This window comes from Coenobita brevimanus, chromosome 38 (genome assembly GCF_032717465.1).
Source record: "Coenobita brevimanus isolate Jiangsu-jjx chromosome 38, ASM3271746v2, whole genome shotgun sequence".
Lineage (NCBI taxonomy): Eukaryota > Metazoa > Arthropoda > Malacostraca > Decapoda > Coenobitidae > Coenobita > Coenobita brevimanus.
The window spans coordinates 1,152,215-1,174,499 of NC_136991.1; the positions used below are offsets into that span (position 1 = coordinate 1,152,215).

A 22,285-nucleotide genomic window follows, 5' to 3' on the forward strand; every position below is an offset into this window, starting at 1 on the left:
GAGTAGGCGATAGTGATCATAGAATGCCAATTTTTTGTTATAGCCTAACCCGATAGCAGTATTATAAATCCTTCGTGCTTTGTTAATTGATTCAGCTAATTAGAAAGTTAGAAATAAATTTCAATATATTGGTGCGTCGCAGTTTGTGTCCCACGAAGGTACTCTTTTACTTTCCCTACATTATTGGAACATGTTAGCAAGGTTTCTTTGAAGACTTTGCAAACAATGCAAGCAAGAATAATGTCCAATTTTGCCGTTTTAGATAGCCTTAGATTAACATATGGATATCACAAAAATATCGTTCAGTTCTTCACAATAATTGTAAAACCTCTGAGAAAGCCGAAGCTATAAATTCTTCCGGTTTTTGACCCATGACGTCACAGCCCGGTAGTCTTCCTCAAACACAATGACCGAGAAAACGTTCAAATCGTAGCGAATATCGAAAGACATCGGTGTAGTAGCGAGCCATATAGTGATTAGCAGCCATGAGTGGACCGATACCCTTCCTCGGCAGCAAGATCAGCCTAATATCCAAGTCAGAAATCCGATATGAAGGCATATTATACACCATCGACGCCCAGGAGTCGATCATCGCTCTGGCCAAGGGTCAGTTGGTTTGTTGACGTTTGTTTACCTATATGATTAAAACTTTTTCCTCACGTCGTAGCCGCCATTTCTTTCTTGATAGTATATATGGGCCGTAGTTATAATGGGAGGTTCGTTTTTAAAGCCCGGACGTCATTGTTTTAAGCTTGATTTTAAGTCGTAGATTCTTGACGCATAGCCCGGAGTATATTTGGATTCATTTTGATTTTGGTTTTATACTCCTCAAGCTGAATTTCTCTTGGTATTTGCTGTGCAGGAGTGACCTGTGGCATGTAGCTGAAATGTGTGTATCGAATTAATGTTTGACAATGTTGTTTGGGACGCCACTCCCCCTCCTCGTCCACCTCTCGCTTGAAAAAGCAGTTTGTTCGACTTAAAATTAACCTTGTAATTGCATGAATATTATTGATTTTTACATTGTAAAGTCTGTCGTATTGTTATCTTGAGTGTATGCAGTATTTACTTTATTAGTGGCTTGGCAATTTGAGAGTATCCAATGGCATTTCAAATTATATATTGTATTTAATATTGTAAATGTTTTGTAGGCCTAACGACATACTTCTGTAACTAGTGATTATGCTGTACTAAGGTCTGGTCATTTAAAAGACTTGTTTGATAAATTTTGCAGCTTAACATTTTGTGCCAGTTTTATGATTTTATTGCCTCATGTATGTACATTGCAAGAGAAAACTGCTGGGAATTTTTTTTAAGGGGGAGGTAATTGAAGATTTTTTTTTTTTTTTTTTTTTTCCGTGATATGTATATTTTCTTACCGTAGTTTCAAAAGATTACAAGTAACTTGATTAACTTTGCTTTCATTGAAAATACAGTACAATGAAATTTACACCACCCTTATTTTTAATGAATGACTTGCGTGTTGGATAAAATTAGTTAAATATTGGCCCTATCATAGTACAGTATTTTCCAGCTTTATCTTAATCTAATAAAAAATTTGTATTTTCCCCCTAATTCTATTGCTGGGTGGCCTCAAGCTTTTGTTTAGTGTCATGTAGACTATTTTAACAAATATTTTTGCATTTGTCATTTAAGTGATTCCAGGAAGTAAATCATGCCAACCTCTTTTTGCATTCAGGGATGGGCATAGTGTAATTCCACCTGTTTTGTGAAAGTAGTTAATGGATAAGTGGAGTTGCCAATACACCCCCTAGGTTGTGCAGTATATTTTTCTGGACCTAATCTAACCTTACCTGCTGCAGCAGAATGCTTACTGTAGAGTTAGGTATCATACTATGCGTCTGGTGGTAATATCCCTGAACCGCGTATTGGTAGCCTGCAAAATAATACCGGAATAAGTTTCGTGTGCCATAACATTAACCACGTCATTCCCACAACCACGTTGATATCCTTAACCTGACTAAAGGTGAATGTGCAGTATTTGATATCATAACTAGTTTGCTATCAATAATGGACTAAAATACAGTAGAGGAACGTAACTCAAAATTGCATTTTTTTTTTTTTTTTTTTTCCAAATTTAAAACCTTCTCGTTGTAGCATATGCCATCTTACTGTCATTATCTTTTTACCACTTTAGTTTGTGGGATAGCCCATCTTTCATTTTATTCTTCCTGTATAGAGTTCCAACTTGGAGACCTCTGTTAGTATTTTTTGGTAGCTTTTTACATCACCAATTTGTTTTTATCCTGTGTGGGATGATTTGATGCTGGAGATTGTCAGAAAAGTGGTTTTTATATATTAAACTACCCTCGTCTGTCCTCCTGCAGTTACTTTTTTTTTTTTTTTTTTTTTTTTTTTTTTTTTAAGGGATGGGTGCCATTTGTGGTTGCACATGGTGAAGTAAGGTCATCTACATTCTGTATAGTTTTCCCTTTTTTATTTGATTAGACAATGCTACCTTTAGTTTAATATGTAAAAACTTTCTAACAGCCTTCAGCATGGAACAAAAACAAGCTTGTGAAAGAAAACCATGAAAACTTAGGAGGCCATTAAGTAAATATTGACCAAGATCCCTTCTATAGAGAGGGTGAATGAAAGCTATACAATAATTCCGGCTGTCTGTAAAACCTTTCATGTGGTAGGTAAGGATGCTCACCATCCACTCAGTGTAGTGCTGCTCTCAGATGACTGTTCTCTTCTCTTCCTTTCTTCTTTCCTTCCTTCCTTGTCAGTCTGTCTTTCCTTCATTCTTTCCTCTTCCTTCTGTCTGCAGGTGACTTTACACTAAGTAACAAGCCAAATTCTTTCCTGTACACCAGGAAACCATTTATTGCACTGGGTGGTACCTGTAACCATGTAACAAAACTATGGTGTCTGGTGGTTTAGTGGATTAATTAAGGCATTCCAGCTGGATTGAGTCTGTGTAGGTTTATATTCTAGGGGTAGTTGGGGTTTATTGCCTATGTAATGCCACTTAGGGATGAGCGAGGCTGGTCGCTAATCTTAAATGTCAAGCGGGTATCACACGGGGACCCGTCAACGTTTTGTGCAGCACAAAATGGACATCCAAACCGAGCTTGGACATCCATACCCTATCACACTGTGGACGTCGACGACCACCTTCTTCTTTATCGAGTTCATCCCACGCGACTGGGAGGTCACTTCCAACTCCCTAGCAGATGACTTGTTTATCAACAACCACAAGGGACATGAACCTAGATTGTGACATTTGTAATGGGTGCTGCAGTCCTAACCCTGCAGGAAGAGGAAGAAGCCTCTGGAAGAAGAGAAAGGAGGACATTGTGGATGAGAAAATGGCTGCCACGGAGAGAAGAAAGCATCCAGTATAGAAATCTGCACATTAGTGCTTTCTTCCCGAGTATGCCTTTCCAACGTATGTGGGCCTCTCATGTAAACAATCAATCCACATTCCATCATATTTACCACATTTTGGTATACTGTATATGAAAAGTTTCTATGACAAACAGAAATATTAAAAGTACAAAGTTTACTGACTGTTTTGAATTAACAGAAGAGGGTCACCGTGGACGTCCATGAATGGGTCAGGTGGCCTTCCACCCATGGACGTCCACGACCCTCCCGCGGGGGCAAATTTGGACGTCCAAAAGTCTCCCGTGCGATAGCCCCTTCAGGACCAACTTGCCTAGCCCTGGCCTTGTGTGCTTCTTATTGGACAACACTGGATTAGATGATGACAAATGTTTTAAGATTTGGTTAAAAATCTAGATCGGGAACAAAATAAAATATCCTCGGGCTGTAGCTACAGGTTGCAGGGTAGAAATAAAGGGATTGGATGAATTTGCGAATACCAGGGAGAGCAGGATAGTGCATAAAATATTCACTCAAGTGATTTAGTTTTGGTTATGCATGTTTATAGGAAACTTTATTCAGCTTAGACTTTGAGCTGGAAGGGTTAGATCAACTTTTCTTATCCCCTTCATTACTAGGACATTCTTGTATGCTGAATAAAGCCTTGGTCTTGAGACTTTTTTTTTTTTTTTCCAGAATTGCAATTTTCCTTCATGAGGACATTTGAAACTTCCCTGTTTGTCCAGAACCAGACACCATAATCCCTAAAGACGTGGTCATTTGTCTTTGAGTTACAGTAGTTGTTTTACGGGGAGGGGCACTAACCTGCCAACCCACTTGACACATAGGGAACATGTGTGAGTTGGTTATATGGTTACCATTCAGTATTGTAAATGGTATCCTGGCTTACAGGAAACCATTTGGCTTGTCACTCAGTGTAAAGTCGCCTGAAAAGTAAGGAGCATATATATAATAAAACATGACAGGAAACATGGGAGAAATAGGAAGATAGAGGACAAACAGAAAAAGTAATAAAAGTGAAGGAAGAAGTAGGCAGCACTACATCAAGTGAGTGGATGATGGTCACCATCACCTTCCACCACTATTCTGGATGATATTTTTGGAAAGATTTGCAGATAAGCATGACAGTTTGGAGCCGAAAGATTTTCGGCAGTAATCAGGGTCAAATCAGTGCTAATACTGTACTGTGATTAATTACAGAAATTGTCGTGCTTGTTTTTGTGCAAGTTAATCATGTAATATAAATGTTATTCTAGAAAACTCGATTTTGAAAATGCTGGTGTGGCCTAGTACAGTGTAGGCTAATGGATTAGCTGTGGTTTGACCATCTTGTGTTCACATTGAACACTGCCACTCGGTCAAGGTCATGGACTTCCTGATGTGGTAATATATATGCCCATCAGGAATATGAAAAACAGTGCTTGACAGATGGTTTGGGGATTTGCAAAGTTATATTCACTATGGTACCTTGTGGTTTTTAGTTCCTCCAAATTAAGCTCTGACCAGTTGATATCTCCTTCCTGTCAAGCCACATTAGTTAGTTTTTCTTTTTTCGGTAGTATTCCACTTCAGTACTCTGTTACAAGTGTCAGCATAGCCAGAGTAGCAGCATCCTCATTGGGATTTATCATCACAGTACTCTGGGATTTGTTAGTTAAGTATGAACCTTTGGGGTGGGGTTGCAAGAGGTGGACCAAAAAGACCTGGGTTGAGGTCATAGCGTGACCTTGGAGATAAGGGACGGAATAGAGAGGCTGCTGGAGATCAAGCAGTGTGGAGAGCAGCTAATAGGTGACCAAGCTTGACACATACAAGCATATTGGAGACATTATAAGTATAAAATGATACATACCAGCTCAGTAGATCTGTCAAAGGAAACTGATTTTCATGTCCATGAAATGTTTATAGTGAGATACTTTTGTAGGTTGTCCTCTGCTAATAATGCAAACCACATTGTTTACAGTGAGATCGTTTGGTACTGAGGATCGTCCGACTGAGATGCCAGTTCCTGCCAGAGATGAGGTGTATGAATATATAATTTTCCGAGGGACTGACATAAAGAAGATTGAAGTATGCGACACCCCCAAGCAGCCAACCCTCCCAGGTGGACTACACAATGACCCGGCAATTGTCCAGGTGGGGGAAATCTGCCAGAAAATAGTATGCAGTGAAGTATGTCTAGATGATCATTACATTACAGCATATCTTTAGGGAATTTAACATTACCATTGTAGATTCATTCATTCATTCATTGCCAGACGCCATGTATCCCAAACGGGGTGGCCAACGGCTTAGAGTTAATTGTTTTACAGGGAGGGGCACTAATCCTCCACCAACCCCACTTGACACGTAGGGATGCCAACAGCATCTGGTGTTCCCAGGCGGTCACCCATCCAAGTACTAACCAGACCCAACGTTGCTTAACTTCGCTGATCGGACGGGAAGCGGTGTACTGAACGTGGTATGGTAGATACAGAAGAGTTATCAGACACTAGGGGTTAAATATACTGTAAGATGGGGCAGCTGGGCACAATGTTGACCTCAATTTGGTCGTTATTATAGAGATTGCAGGAATTCGGAAAAAGTGAAAAAGGTTTTTAAAGGGCTTTTTTAGGACTACCTTTTGGAACCAGACACATACTTAAGGATACAAGAACCTACTTAGAAATAAAACAAGGTGGGTGCCAGTTAACCCCACTCTATGAGGCAGCCAAGCACCCAGACCTTTTCATTACTGGATGATTCTCATTACTGTTGACTGTTACTAAATAACATAATCTTAGTAAGGTATTTGGTATTATTTTACGATTTCAGTACCTAAAATAGACATTTCTAACATGTGGTGCCTAAAATGTATGGTACCACAAAAGATTTTGGTCATCACGGAACATATTGATAAAAAAAATGCAAGTTCTTTGACTGTATAAAGGGGATCATTACAGATGACTGCTACTGAAAACATATGCTTATTCAGGCAATACATGGTAAACATGGCAGTACATAAAGGCCTCAAATTGGTACACTGCAATCCTGGTTACCAGGAGTACACCTGTTTATTCTGTAGATTGATGCTTTTTCTTTCAGGTGTTTTTTACCCTATATATGGTAGGGGGGTCTGTACCTGTAGTAAAAAAAGAAAAAGTGAAGTTACCATAGAAGGTACCATGTGGTTGAAAAGATTAGGAGAAATACACTGAGGTGGTTTGGACATGTGGAGAGAATGGAGAATGAAAGACTGACTAAGAGGGTGTATGTAGGTGAGGTGGAGGGAGGGAGAGGGAGGGGTAGACCGAGGATGAGGTGGAGGGATGGAGTTGAGAGGTATATGAGGGAGGGGGGGGTAAGTTGGGGGGAGGGGAGTCAAATGGTGGGTGACAGAGTGACTTGGAGGCGTTTTGTCTGCGGCCACCCTTTGCGGGATTAGGGCGTCGGGCTATAGATAGATAGATAGACCATAGAAGGTCTTGTCTCTTGGTTTGGTTCTTAAGGATGCAGTTCTCTGATCAGCTAGAAAAATGAAGTAAATTCATGCCAAACCTCAGAAATGGCTTTAAAAAGTTATTTTGATCATAACTTAGTACCAAATTGTTGTTGGAATTTTGTGTACAAATGCTGTCGCCATATCAAACGTTTTAGAAATTGGGCAATAAAGTCCAGCAGGGCTTTTGTTTATTTTATTTTTTCCCATCTTGACTCTCTCTCTCTAATGACTAACTTTAAAATAGGAAGCTGCATTCCTGTCTTCTGATAGTTAAGCTATATAACTTGGAGGGAACAGTATTGTGGGCTCATTGTTTTTGGTTCCTTCTTCCTCACATAAAAAAAAAAAAAAAAAAATCAGTCTTGGGTTAAGGAATATAGAATCATAGTTTTAACCCAGCCCTTATTCCAGGGAAGAAAAAACAAAAAAATACTGTAGTCATGCCTAGTGATTTTGGTCACAGTAAGTGTACCGTAAATACTGTATGTGTGTGACTGTTATCTGATTGAATGAAAGGTTTATTGTTGTAAAGGTTTACGAAGCACATGTTCGGTATACTAAAAAGTGGTGAATTCTTTGCTAGACTGATAGGTTGTAATTACAGTACAGTACTACCAAAAGGTAAAACTGTGTTTGCAGGAGCTAAAATTTGTGTGGTTCATTTTTGTGTGCATGCTGTTTGTAGTTCTCCCACTTTTATACCTTCCTCCATTCTGGATGATAATGTCTTGTCTTGCCCTTAGGTAGGAAAAATATTCAGAATGATAATGACAACTACCACAAAGTATTGTTTTTGAACTTCTCTCTGTTTTCAGCACTCAGCCCCTGCAGTTCCTTCATCTTTTCAAGCGGCTCCGTTCTCTAGGCAATCCCTGGGTCCCATTGGGGGTGGCCTGGGTGGGTTGTCTTATGGTGCTTATGGCCAGTCAATGACCCAGCAAGGTATTCCGGGAACTGGGGGGTTCCCGGTGGGCTCAACATCACAGCCCAGTGAGTTGAGTAACGTGGGCGGCGGTAGTGGTGGTGGTGGTGGCGGTGGTGGTGGTAGTAGTGTTGGTAATCTGGAGGCACAGTCAGGCTCCGTGGCCGTCCCAGGTCCCATTGGTCCCCCACCCCAGTCTGGTACACATGCACTACAACAACCAGGTAGGAACAAGTGCCACTCGATAGTCATCGTGTTTGACCAGACGACACATTTCATCGTGCTAGAACTCGGACATTTTAGTTTCTATCTTAGTGAATTGGCACCAGACAATGAATATTACTGTATATTATCGTGTATAATATGGAAGAATGGAATTGTGGGAAAGTAACTCCTAGGGTGTTAGTATTGTACTGAACAGTTCAGTTTTGTCACTGGCACAAAAGTAAGGAAAATATTTCCTTCTGAGTTTAATTCCTGCTAGCAAGTTATATTAGCAGCATACGGTCTCAGTTTGTCAGCCAGTTTGAAGGAAGGAAATAAGAACTGAGACAGCTTGGTATTGAGGGGTAAGATATATGGATGGCAGAGAAATTGCTGAATGTTAGGAGGGTGGAGAAAGCTGATGATTTAACTCAGGTGAGGACTTCTGTCAGACGATTAGAATGTTTTACAAGAGCCAGAATGGAATTCCTGAAAGTGCATAAATCAGTGAAATGGTTAAAATGGATTAAAAATCCACAGTCGTTGCATATATGGTGAATAGAAACTAAATTGTGAGGATGAGTGGCAGCCCATAACTAGTTTGTTGTAGACTTCATAGCTATAGAAGTTGGTGGTTTCATTTTTATTGCTTTTCAAAACTTTATCCATTACTGAAAAAGGTGCAGATCTAAGTATGTGGCAGTGATACGTGTGTTGGATGCAGCAATTAATAAGCAATTGCATATAATTATTTTTTAAAGTACCAGTATGGTGAATGAATATGAACAGTAATATTGTCATTGGTGGTGCAGATAGCCAGTATTGTGCTCAGGGATTGTTCATACATTGACCAGTCTCCAGGCACTTGAGACAGAAAGATTTTTAGCTTTGATTAGGCTAGTGGTAAGTTGACATTGTTCATAGACTTGAAATTTGGCATTTGTTCCTAAGTGTTCCTGTAGGTGATGGTTGCACTTCAGCATTGATTGTTTTTATTGACCCCAAACTGGTATATATACAGAATGTCCCCAGAAATGTGTACCAAACTACAGGAGTAATTCCTAGGCTAATTTGAATAATAAATGCTATGTCAGCATGGATTCATTTCTCACCTATTAGGGAGCTACAATTCTGGATCACTTTATGGGCAAAGATGCTCCCGTAATTGATCTCTTAATTCACCCATAAGGTCATTCTGGAAGTGTGGCTTGGTAATGGTTTAGCATTGTCTCCATGTTTTTGAAGCATGTTTTGGCTAGTTTGCCCAGGAATATCCTGATGTTTCATATTTCCTGGGACATCCCCTGTATAATTTGGTGCTGAATGTAACCTGCACAGTAGTAATAAATGCACAGTTGTTGTTGAAAATTTAACCTAGTGCTGGAGTAGTCACTTTTGGAACATCAGTTCACCATATATAGGATATTTGTGCATGTAGTACAGTACCTGTTTAGTATGTAGAATACAGTAAACTACGTAACACTAATGGCAGTTGCAGGGTTAGATTTTTGATAGAGTTGAATCCTTAAAGGAAATTGGTAAAGACAGTTTGAAGAAATTTGAGGGGATTAATAAACATGTTATTTCACTATAGTGGAAATTTGTTAATTTCTTTAGGTTTTCAGCTGGAAATGAAAAGTAATTATTTAACAAAAATTGTTTGAAATGTATTACTTCCTGAATCACTGGATGCTAATGACTAGCTTACAATGCCATTTGAAAGTTTACTTATGACCTTCAGTAAATTTTAACTTAAGTGAGAAGAGGTTAAATGATATTTGTTGACCCCCCCTTCCCCCTTTTCTCACCCTTATTAAATGTCTAAGGAGATGAGAATAGCCTAATGGTAAAAGTAGTACATTATAACATTAGTAACTGTACTCATGGGGATAAAGTTCTAGTGATATGACCTGTGTAAAGATTGACAATACTAATGGACCATATTTAGTAAAACTTATAGTTTACTGTAATACATCCCAGTAGGTTAAGCAGAGACCTCTGGAAGTTTACCATAGTCTGAGTGGTTATATTAGATTGTAGAAGGTGGGGAGAAGTAGGTTGGCTGTACTGTATTTGGATTTTTATTTTTATTTTATTTTTTTAACCAATTTGTAAAGTTAGGTATAAGAGGAAGCACCAATGAGAAGGACAGTAAAAAAGGTTTAGTTATGGCCATCCCAGGTAAATTTATAATCAGTTCTGAAATGGGTGTATCAAACTTCCAAAAATATCAGCTTTACCATGTACACAATTTGTAATGGATAAAGTAAATTTAAATACAGTATCTGCGATATTGTACTTTTTGAGCAGTACATAATCTGATGCCATCTTTAAGCAGATCAATTTGCAGTGTTGGGATTTTCATGAAGACATCAGGAAGTTCAAAGTTGATGGTCCGTGTAATTACTGTAGTATACATTGTTATTCAGCATGTACTGTAGTACTACAGTAGCCTGTCTTCAGGTCTGTAGTCTTGACATGATACAGGGAGTCCACAGGGTCCTGTTAGGTTTAGAGAAATTTCATGCGTACAAATGGCTTAATATAATGATGCAGTTTTTTACATATCATCAGAAGGGTTAGCCTGTCTTGCTGCATCTCATTTTAAGCTGTTAACATGCAGAAATTTTGTGTGTACTCGGGAGGACTACTGATGCTGCGAAACTTCATAGCAGAGCTATTAAGGTACAGAACTTCCAGATTAGTGGTAGAGAGTATGAATGATGTGTTACTGACTTTAGTTTTATCATTGCTGGTATGCTGTCGGACATCCTAGTAGGGTCGCGGTCATCAACGCCAACGGCCCGCAAGTCGCCAGTGTCAGATGCTGGGGTGCAGGTGTCCCCTCCACCACCCCGCGAGGACAAGAAGAAGTCCCCCCAGCAGCAGCGTCAGCCACAGCAGGATAGGTGGGTGGGTCTTGGAAAACATGTAAAAAAGGGAGGTGGGTTGGTAGGAGGGAAGGGGAGGACGAACAGCATGAGAAGACAGAGTGACTTGTGTTTGTTGGTCATTCCTAGCCCTCGTTTATCCAGGCCTAGTTTCATTTCCTTCCCCATTTTCTCTATCTTGCCATTATCTTGTATTATCAGAAGCAAGCCCTCAATCTCCTCTGTACGTTTCTGTCCATCCCCCTTTCCTGCTAGTCCCCACAGGAGGATAGATGGGATGATGTGTGAGGTTTGTTCCTAGTCTTCCCATCAGTTTTTCACTAATGTTAGTCATCTCTCTCTTTTCTTCAGTCCTCTTTCTGTATTCCATATATGAATAATGCTCTCCCCATCCTAGTTTCTCTCCTTTGCTCATTTCTCCTGTTCACAGCCATTACTATTCAGTTTATTATACAGTATACTGCTGTGAAAGATTTTCCTAATTTTAGCATATTAGTACTGGTACATTGTTTGGTAATATAGACAATAGTGATGGAAGGTTTTGATGTTTTCATTATTGGGTTTCATAGAACATTTAGTATGAGTACTAATCTAGAGGACCAATTGAAATTTAAGTTGGAGCACTGGAAATATATTAGGACTATTAGAGATATTTAAATTATATTTTATTATGGAAAAACTTTCTTGACAGCTAGCTAATGGCTAATATCTGGTGGTGTGGCAGCACTGGCTCTTGGCCAGGTATTGTAGAATAACTGTAGATATTGTTGATCATATTACATGTTTTAATCATAATTTTGTCACAAGGAGGCTAAATAATTTTAATGTTAATACCTACCATAATCCCAGAGAAAGCAGGAGTTTCCCTTGAATATTGTAAGGAGGTACCATGAATACTAATATGTTGGGCAAGGAAAAAATGTGGATTGAAAGGATAAAGAATTATTCACAGAGCAACTGGTGATGGTAAAATTGATTAAGGTTTTGTACTGTATGGTATTGGTTTTAGAGGTCACAAATTGCAGAATTTGAATTCTACACAGATAGTTTGTCACAGGTTCATATTGTTGTTCACTTCGGCATTTGCAGTGCCATCTAAGAGATTTATTTTGCCTATTACAGCTTAATATCCTTGGCATATTACTGATGCAGACTGCTAAAATAGTATTTAAAGCATAGACAGTGTTCAGGTGAAATGGATAGAATAAAGCATTGTGGAAGAAGTGTAATGAAGCATCTTATGTCAACTAGAATATGGGTTTAATAGATGTGTTTACATCCCAGACAACAACGAAATGGCAACCAAGGTCAAGGTCAGGGTCGACGAAGCAGCCAACAAGGACAGCAGCCTGTAGGGCAGCAAGGTCAGCAGCCGCAACAGCAGCAGCAACAACAGCAGCAACAGCAGCAGCAGCAACCACAACAGACTCATCCACAGCAAAACCAAAACCAGCAACATTATGGCAGTAATCAGTACTACCAGTACCAGCAGTACCAAGGAAGAGGTGGAATGGGACGAGGGCGGGGAAGAGGTCGGTCTTCGGGGCAAAGGGGCCGAGGTGGAACCTTCAGCCAAGGGAACAGACAGAGGCAGTTCCAAGACAGACAACTGTTTGAGAAGGATTATGACTTTGAGCAGGCTAATGAGGAATTTGAGGAGCTAAGGAACCAGCTTGCCAAAACAAAGATCACAGAAAATGGAGAGAAAAAGGATGACTCCGGGCACGAGACTGCTGGGGGAGATGATGTGGATGATACCATCTGTTATGACAAAACTAAATCTTTCTTCGACTCTATCTCTTGTGAGGCTATAGAACGCAGTAAAGGGTAAGTAGGCATAAAAATTTTTCCAAACTTAAGACACTGTCTTGTATCAGGATGATATATGCAATTGTAAGATTGTCTGTAATTTAATGTTGATTTAATAGCTGATGTTGCAGATGTAAGGTTAAAAAGGTGACTTACAACAAAAGACTTGTATACAGCTCAAATGTATTATCTTTTGGTGATTGCTGATTCTTTACTCACATAAAAATCTCAAACCTGTGTCGTCCTTGAGCAGGTGCCATAATTTTTTTTTTCCTGGACTTTTCTTACAGGCAACTTTATATCTTGAGGCATGTCTTTCTGTTGACTACAGCTGCAAAGGCTCCTGTTAATGTATTTCATATGAAAAGTCCCTCCTCTGAAAATCAGTTGTGCTTTTTCAAGAGGCTGTGTAGTTCAGCCAACCCTCCTTTGTAAATTTAGTTCTTCCAAAAGTGGAGGTGATCTACTTGCCATTGCGGATACTGTAATATTTTTGTCATTCATTTTTCATCATGTCTGCATACTGGTAATTTTTGCTTTCCTAGTCAGTTTCACACCACAATGTGTACCTTTTTGTTCTCATTTGACACCAAAACCTTCAAGTGCTGATTTTTGCCAATTTATTTTGTATCTTTAGCCATTTGCAGGTCTTTGAGAAACTGGTCATTTCTCGGTTGCCTATTTATTATATGGCTATATACTGTATATAGTCATTGCTAAGCAAAATTTTACTAGTGTTACTGCTTCATAGGTAATCACTCTTAGCTCTTGATTAAAACTTAATAATCTTGCACTCCTCATTTGCTACTCATTCTGTATTAGATAAGTATCCTGTTGTGTGTGCAGCATCATTCCCTCGTCATTTTGACATTTCTTTGAATTTACCAAAGTTTAGTCATAAGTGATAATTGCCAGTGTCTGTTCATTGCAGCAATGGCCTCTTTCAAGGATCTGCACTCAGCCATGTTGATTGTTAAGGTGGTGTTGAGGCTAGTAAATTTAGACAGTTTTTTTTCGCCATGTCTTATCTTGTTAATTGAGTTAACTAGCATTACCAACCACAGAAAATTTGAGTACAGAAACTTTAGTGAATTTATATTACAAGAGGCAGGTATTAGATTGCTACAGTACAGCAAAATACTGTACACATGCAATTTTGCATTGGCTATCCACTCACTCGATGTAGTGCTGCTCTCAGGTGGCTTCCCTTTCCTCTCTTCTTTCCTTCCTTCCTCTTCTGTCTTTCTTTCCTTCATTCTCTCCTCTTCCTTCTGTCTGTGGATGACTCTGCACTGAGTGACAAGCCAAATGGTTTCCTGTACACCAGGAAACCATTTGCTATGCTGGGTGGTAATCTTAAAGCCAGATATGGTGCCTGGTGGTTTAGTGGTTAATTAAGGCACTCCAGTTGGATTGAGCCTGTCCAAGTTTACATCAAAGGGGTGGTTGGGATTAATTGCTCACGCAGTGCCACTCGGGGATGAGTGAGGCTGGTCACACACATCTTTGTCATGACCAACTTGCCTAACCCCAAGCACCTATGCTCCTCATGGGGCAACACAGGATTAGATGATGATGATGATGATGATGATGCAGTGGTTATGAAGGATTTAGTATTCAGGGGCAAGTTGGTAGGTTAATCACTTTCGGACTAAAGATGATACCCAGTAATTATAGTTTTTAGGTTTAATTTATGTATGCGCTTCCTAAAGTGCTATGAAATCCCCAGTTCTCATACACTGCATAAAAGCCCCATCTATTTAAGCCTTTACAAATGCCTTTACCTAAACTGTATTTTCATGTGGCAGGAAGAGCCAGAGACCAGATTGGAGGCTAGAACGAAAGATAAACGTTGAGACATTTGGAGTGAGCTCTGCCAGAAGAGGTTATTACCCAAGAGGCCGTGGGGGCTACTACAGAGGAGGTTACTATCGCAACTATAATTACAACCAAGGATACTACAGGTAATTATAACTGTGGCTGTTACAGGTTTTTAGGTCCAGCCAGGATTCTGAAGGCTCAAAGGACTGTGCAGTTTTCTTGCTTTCGTGCTGTATCTTTCCTTATCTGGTTCCTGCCTTATTCCATCCTTAGGTGGAAAGACAAAAAGGTCAGGATATTGATTAGGAAAACAGTTACATGGCCCACTTTCCTTGGCATGCTGTTTATATTTCTTCCAATTTCTGGATCCTACATTCCCCAATTTTATGTGGGAATAGGCAGACTGGTTAAGTTCTGTGAATGTGCTGTTGACTGTTCATCTACTTCTACTTCCTGTTTCGTTGTTTGTGGATCCTGTCTCTCCTTGTTTTTAAGTCATAAGTATTAATTTAAGATGAATACTGAAAGTGCCAATGGTTAAGCTTGTGAGGTGGTGCCAGGATTCTGCAGACTTGGTGTGTTAATGTATGTGGATAATCCTACTTTCTTGCTTCCCTTTTTCCTCATTTCTGAGTGAAGTCAGTAGAGCAACTGCTTCCTCTTGCCGTAGGTAGACAAGTAGCCTAGTTTCAGGGCCTTATGCTCCTCATGTGACAGTAGAAGATTGGATGAATGATTGATAAATCATTATATTTTTACACATTCTTTCCCCCCTCCCCCTCTTTTTTTATCAACTTTGTCCTTCTGGGAGGGGGATATAATGATCTAGCTTGGTTTAATGCCGTTTTGGAGAAAACGTTTTTGTGTGGTAATACCGTGGTGCAGGATTGGAAATGAGTGTCATGATTTATGACGAGTGATTATATTCATGTCAGATGTCATAAATGTCATAAACGTCATAAACGTCACAAATTTATAAATCCACTAATTTACAGAAATAAAAATCAAAAGCTGTACATTTGAAAAACTGAAAATTTACCAGTACATGAAGCTTTATTTCAAGCTGTCCCAAAATACCGTAGCTGCAATCTAAATGTCGGATAAGGAAGGATAAAACTACAGTGTATAGAGTTTTCTTATGTAAGACCAGGAATTCACTACAATCTGAGAGGAAGAAGTGAAAGAATTACTGCATTTATTAGTTCTAGCGGCTTTTCCTCAGAAGATGAAATGGGATTATTCCTGATTGATGTAGCAATAATCAAGTGAATTACAGTGCTGTCAAATTTTTCTGAATATAGTCTAGTTTCCCATTCATTATTTAAAACTAAAATTTTAAACTTGTGCAATAAAATTAGCTGCTGATATTCCTGAAGATTTTAGAAAGAAATAAACATTAAATCAATGGTACTGTATTTTTATTTATTTATTTATTTATTTACTTTGTCAAATAAATGAGTATATAAATATAACTGCTTGTAAAATCATGCATTTTTGGTATTTATGACATTTACTCTCAAAAGTTGCTGATTGAAAGTATGTTTTACATCATTTGATTTAAATCATGCCAGCCCTGTGGTGTACTGCCAGAGCAGTCATCACTGAGTCAGTATGCCATAATTATCCTCACTGTGGTTTGTGCTTTACAGTTCTTGATGACTATTCATATCTGAACTAAAGTGTTTAAAATCGAGTGAAATATGTAAACAGTTGTTGCTTAACCCCAGTCTCTGACTGAGCAGACCTGTCTAACATAGGTAAGCAACTGCTTCTATGGGGCCATCTTATGGGGATGATACAATATATACACTTGTGGTAGACAGTGCCTTGCCAGGGTCAGACCAGGGTCCTTCCCATGGCAAGGTGCAGGTTCCTGGGTGGACTCCAGAGCTGTTTCACCTAGGGTCATGGGGTCACCACGTATAGGCTCCTCTTCCATGCCAGTGGACAGTTATCCAATAATACCCATCAGCTGGTCTCCTCATTAACATTAGTTATAACTACATCAGCTTATTTCAAATTTTTAATTACTTTTGACAGTTGTTGATCGATTTTAGTTATAGAAGTAGTGAAATTTATGATAAGTGATTTAACTAGTACTGATAAGATGATGGAATTCAATCATTCCATTTGAAAGTTTTGAATACCTTTATTGATAGCCATCTTTATTAGGCCTATCTGAGCATTTTGATTGACAGATACTGCACTTGATTGTGCATAAATGGTCATAATGTGCTGATCACTAGGTATGGGATGTTCATGTGTTGACTTGTGATTTTACAATGTTTTATTGTCTTTGTGGATTGACATAAGTATATTGTGGTTTAAGTGGTTATTTACTCTAGGTAGAGTGGTTTCAAGTTAAGTATGGGTAAATAGTCACACAAGAGTAACTGGGTGGCTGCTTGATGTAACCACATTGAATTGTTGTTACAATGTGCCCAGTTCAGTTTTCTCCTCACCCTGCCCAAGGGTGGGAAAGGATATCCAAATGATCATGATGATGATGAATGATCAGTTTTCAGAAATGCTACCCAATCACAATTGGAGGGGTGTTCTGTTTTACGTGTTTTTTCCTGTATTAACATAATTTGTATTTTCAGGGGCGGTGGTGGTGGGTACAGAGGTGGGCGAGGAGGGAGCCGGGGAGGGAATATGAATGGAGTGGCTCAGAGGGGAGGAACAGCAGCAGCTGCTGGGGCAGTGGCAGCCACAGGTGGAGGGGCAGGAAGCTCATACGCATCCGCTGTCAGGAATTCCACACCGACAAAATAGTTAAACGAATGGTAAAATCCAGAGAGCTCTAATGCATCACTGTCGGAAATTCCATGCTAGGATAATAGGCAAGAAGACAGTTAAATCTTCTGAAACGATGCAAAATATACAGTGATGGAGCACCTCCATCTCTGGAGACGAGGATTTAAATTCCAGAATCGATACAAAGTACTCATATGATGGAGCAGCACTTGTTTCTCTGGGGATGGTTCTGTATATTGGAAATTCAAGCTTTAATAATGGTGGGCCTATGGTATACTTTCAGGATCTGTTAAAATGAACTGCTGTACAATTTCTGAATATTGTCTGTAAAGGTAAATGAATATATTACATGATTTGAAATACAGACAAAAGTGATGGTTCTAACATAAGTTAGAAAGTATTACATTGAGTATTTTGGTTAATGATAAAGGATGCCTACAGAGACTTGAGTAACTTGGAGAATTTAGACTGATGTATTTATCTGTTAACCAGATAGTACTCTTTATATGGTCCACTTTTGTAGAGAAGAAATAACCTGTTCAAATAATGGGAAAGATGTGACTGGATTACAATGGTTTTGGAATGATTAATGATACGTATTCAGTTGGCATGCACAATGGGATTGAGGAATGGAAGTGAAGGAACCAGGAAAGTATAAGACAAGTTTGTGACTGATGGATTGGAACAGGTTTGGTATCTAATGATAATGGATGTTGGTATTTAAGCCAGCAAATTTTGTAGTCTTCTGTAGGTTCGATATTATTTACTTAGCTTTCGGATGGAAGCACTTGTTTTTTGCTAGATTTGTATGAATTTTTTTCTGGCATATGGTATAACGTTTAAAAATGTACAAATAGGACCCTCCTACGACAATTAGACTTAATAGAAATTGGAACCTGCCAGTGATTAGTTTAGATTGGTATATGCATATACAGTATATATATAAAAAGGAGTGTTCTTTTGACAGTGTTATTTGTAATAGGACACTATTCCATCACCCAGGAAAATTGACACTGTGGCCTAGATTACAATTAATTTATTGGATTATAAAGCCTTTTTAATACAAGCTGTTAATTGGGAAGGCAAAGCTTAACCTCCCCTCATATCCGCCTTAGTCGAGTGAACAACAAGCAGTGGAGAATTTAGATTATAAGACAACAGGTCAGAGAATTAAAAAAAAAAAAAAAAAAAAAAAAAATGCAGTATAAGCTGAATGGAAAAAACTCAAGGACCAGCATTGTACTAGATTACATTAAGATAACACCATTATGTAATGCTGCCGCCCTGTCTTGTTGATTGGCAACATCAGACATCATTGGCACCATCACAGGGCAGCAGAAAGACATTTCCATCGTCTTTGTGTAAGATTTGTGGAGTTCATCACCCACAACCAAAAAAAAAAAAGTGCTTTTGAACATCTATTTTTACAATAAACAGTAAAGCACACGTTGCAAATTTTCACTTTACCCTTCATTATATGTTGGCAGGTGTTTTAGATTTTCTTTCTTCCACTGGGTGATCATCAACTTTGGAGAGACGTCACACTGGAGGCGTTATGGCCTTCATCATACTGTTAGGTCCCAGCATGCTTGCATGTGTCAGCCTTGGTCACTCGATGATGGCTGTCCATGCTGCTCAATCACTGGCACCCTTAACTCCCTTATTATTAGAGGACTCCCGGGCTGAACAAAATTCTGGTGGTAGCAAGAATTAAATGAAATTAGGTTCAAGTTGAAGGGGTTGACCCCATCAGCATTGCACACTACTGTGAAGACGTAGGTACTGTACTATAATTTTGATTGTACATTCTATGTTGACTACCTGTATGTGATATTGTTTGGTTGTACTGAAATGAAATTTGTGTTCACTGTATTGTTTATGCCAACTTTGCCTGAAACTGCAATCTCTACATCTTGAGAATGTGGATGTAACAAGAGATGAACCTTAAAATATAATGCTAAGTTATAAATTCCTGTGGAAAGGCTGTAGGACAGTGTCTTTTGTTAGAGATCAACTAATGCAAAATGACAAATGTGGGCGAAATTAAATGGTAAAACGACTACAATTTGGTTTAACTGGTAGCAGGAAAGATTGAACAATGTTAAGCAAAACTTGACCACCTCAGTTAGTATCTTTATTTCTTGCTGCCATCAGATTATTTAATTTGATGAAAGTTCCCAATTAGTGCAAAAATTTATCCCCCCCCTCCCCCCTCCATACAGTACACAAAGATACAATTTGGAAAGTCTCCCAAGCTTGACCAGGGTAGCGTATTTTCAAGGGTCTCTCCGTGCCCTGCAGGGTCAAGTGGTCCGTTGGTCATAGCTCAAGGGATTAATCCTCCTAAGCTTGGAAAAATTAGAAACAAGATAAACATGAGAGTTAAGACTGAAGGGGTAAAGGTGAAAGTTTAATAACTATGTCACTGATGAGAACTTTGTTGGCAGTTCCTTGCCAGCATTGTTTCCTGCCTGAAATTTTTCTCGCCTTGGATGTCGTTGTATCCTTCCTTCCTTATATATATATATTATTTTTTTTTTTTTTTAATACTGTATTTCTAGATCAGAACTTTAATGTAAAACCTTCCATCTCCACAGCCATCAAAGAAGTGTCTCAACATTTGTAATTATTACCTCAGGATGGGATGGAACATACAACCAGCCAGTCACTGGTGTGAGGAAATGCATTCCAGTGAGAGTATAGTGGATCATTTATTAGTTGTAGTTTGTGTTGGGACTGAGGCAGACATGGGTGATAGCCACAGGTTCAGCCATGTGAGAAAGGCATGAAGTGGAAGCTGAAAATCTCTTTAGATAGGCTAGAATACTGAAAACTCTATTACTTAAACAAAAGCTAGTGAACAAAACTCTTCAGGCAGAAAACAGGTAGAAGGAATGCAAATGTTTATTGTAAGACATTAGGAGGAATGACAATCTTTAAATTGTGTTATACCATCTCTTATAGCCTATCAACCTTATGGTAGGCTTGAACTGGGGGGCTGCATTTTGCCTTAAATTCTTTCTTTATGGGAATATTCGTAAGTAAAGGTAAAAATAAAAATTGTATCAGCAAGAATGAATAGGATATCACCAAGATTCATGGGGTTAATGAGTATGAATAATAATTACAGTATACACAAAAGAAAAGCAGATGATCAGGCCTGTGAGGTGGAGCCAGGTTTGCATGAGGCTTGAAGGATGTCTGAGTGGACTCAAAATGGGCATACTGGTGATGGTTCTCCCACTTACGTATTTTTCTTTTCCCCAAATTCTACCGCACCCCCATTCTTAGGTAGACTTGTCACAGTGACAACTTGTACATCTTACAATATCATGTACATCGTCCTTTATAATTTATGATGCCAACATTCCAAAACTAAATGTATAGTAAGCCACATTAATGCATGTTGTACGGTAACGACCTTAACCCTTCAGTAGCAGGACATCCTTTATACGGTATTCGTGCCACTCCCACCTGATTTTATTTAACTAACGTTAACTTAGAAGAGACTCATAGTCAAGGGGATTTGTTACATTTACATCTATGCAGATAGTGGAAGTATATTGGATAATGAAGGCAGTATAGTAGCCTATTTTATAAAACCGCAGTATTAAAATGTCGCTTGATGTACAGCTGACAGCCGAATGATCACACCTAGTTGGAAAAGCATAACTTAATATTAAAAATATCAATCGGTGGCTAGCACTGGCGCAGCTATAGAAGGTCTAGGGAGACCATGGTACCCCCACGTCATACTCTTGGCCCCCACCAGCCCTCCTGCTTGAAATTTCGGATTGTCAACACGTGTGTAAGTGGGCTGGGTGGGCTCCCCTAGAATATGGCTGTGCATGATCTCCCCCTCCATCCCATTTGCGGAGACCATGGCTTCGCCACTCTTGACAGGGATTGATAATCGAATACATGTTAATTATAGCAAGCTATAAACTTCACCCTAACAACAATATATTTCCAACATATATAAAGTACTGCATTGTACATGTTACTGTAGTACATACACCTCCCCGACTCCGGTTTCCATTCAGCCACATAGGATGTTGATATTCCCCCCTCCCTCTCCCTCCCCCACACACGCATTGAGGATGTGCAACATATTGCAAAAGCGCGAAAATAAGAAAGCAGCGCCCAAATCAGCAGGGTTACCAAGGCAACGGTCCCCCTCACCCCCCAACCCCGTTAAGGGTAATTGCTAATCCCTGACTTAGCTGGGAAATCACGTCACACTGAATGACAAGGAACTTTTCTAACAAGAACGGTAAGTCAGATGCACATGTGCTAGCATCGGCCCCAAGAGACTAATCGAAACACCTAAAATTACTGGATTGACAGGTTGGTGTAAGCAATTTTAAACGTACGGATTATGTATTATTTACAGAGTATTTGCTTGTCTATTTCAAGCTATATACACTCGCAATGAATCGTACTTTGATTTTTCTTTAAATTACAATATTCCTTAATCCAGAAAAATAAGCACAGTCTAGATTTACGTTAATTTGTGATGTACGGAATGCGAGATTATCCGTAGCTGCTGCGACCTTCAGTCAGCTGTGTTTACATTGGTGAGGCGGGGCGGGGCTCCTGTTTTGGCTTGTTGATCTACCCTCTCTGAATAACTAGAAGCCAATGAGATACTCACATCAAGAAATAGAAACAGTCGGGTGTATATAGCAGATATAGGTGGAACAAGAAAAGGGGTAATTCTCACCACCTGTGCTTATTTTCGTAAGGCCTCGTTGCCGCCTACATACGTATTTTGAAGACCCTTTAGATTTAACGATAGTTTTATTTCTGTGTGAAGATGTGAACAAGTAGAAGCAAGGTAGTGTCTGTGGTATGCTAATATATTACTTTAACTGTGTCCAAGTGCAGGCAAAGGAGGTTGGTGCCACCGTATTTAACCCAAGGTACGGTGCTAATGTTTTGTGTTGGTCACACCTGCGTAACGCAACAAATGAATCATTCGAGAGCTTTTTCAAAGATCAGTATGGCGAGAGACCGTCATAGTTTGGA

General features: G+C 39.2%; 1 protein-coding gene and 1 pseudogene across 2 annotated transcripts; one reads left to right on the plus strand and one right to left on the minus strand.

Moving 5' to 3' along the window:
• The first annotated feature begins 382 nt into the window (after positions 1-382).
• On the plus strand, positions 383-18,562 carry tral (LSM14 family protein trailer hitch). Of its 2 annotated transcripts, none has more exons than XM_080269880.1 (7): positions 383-606; positions 5,336-5,508; positions 7,669-7,843; positions 10,735-10,888; positions 12,155-12,697; positions 14,488-14,643; positions 17,104-18,562. In XM_080269880.1, exons 1-7 carry the CDS (start codon positions 486-488, stop codon positions 17,273-17,275), a joined length of 1,494 nt encoding a protein of 497 aa, XP_080126006.1. In that variant the 5' UTR covers positions 383-485; the 3' UTR covers positions 17,276-18,562. The 2 variants fall into 2 exon arrangements, with proteins under 2 accessions (XP_080126006.1, XP_080126007.1); XM_080269881.1 differs by having other exon boundaries at positions 10,756-10,888.
• Positions 5,729-5,847, minus strand: LOC145396678 (5S ribosomal RNA; annotated as a pseudogene).
• Positions 18,563-22,285: the final 3,723 nt, after the last annotated feature.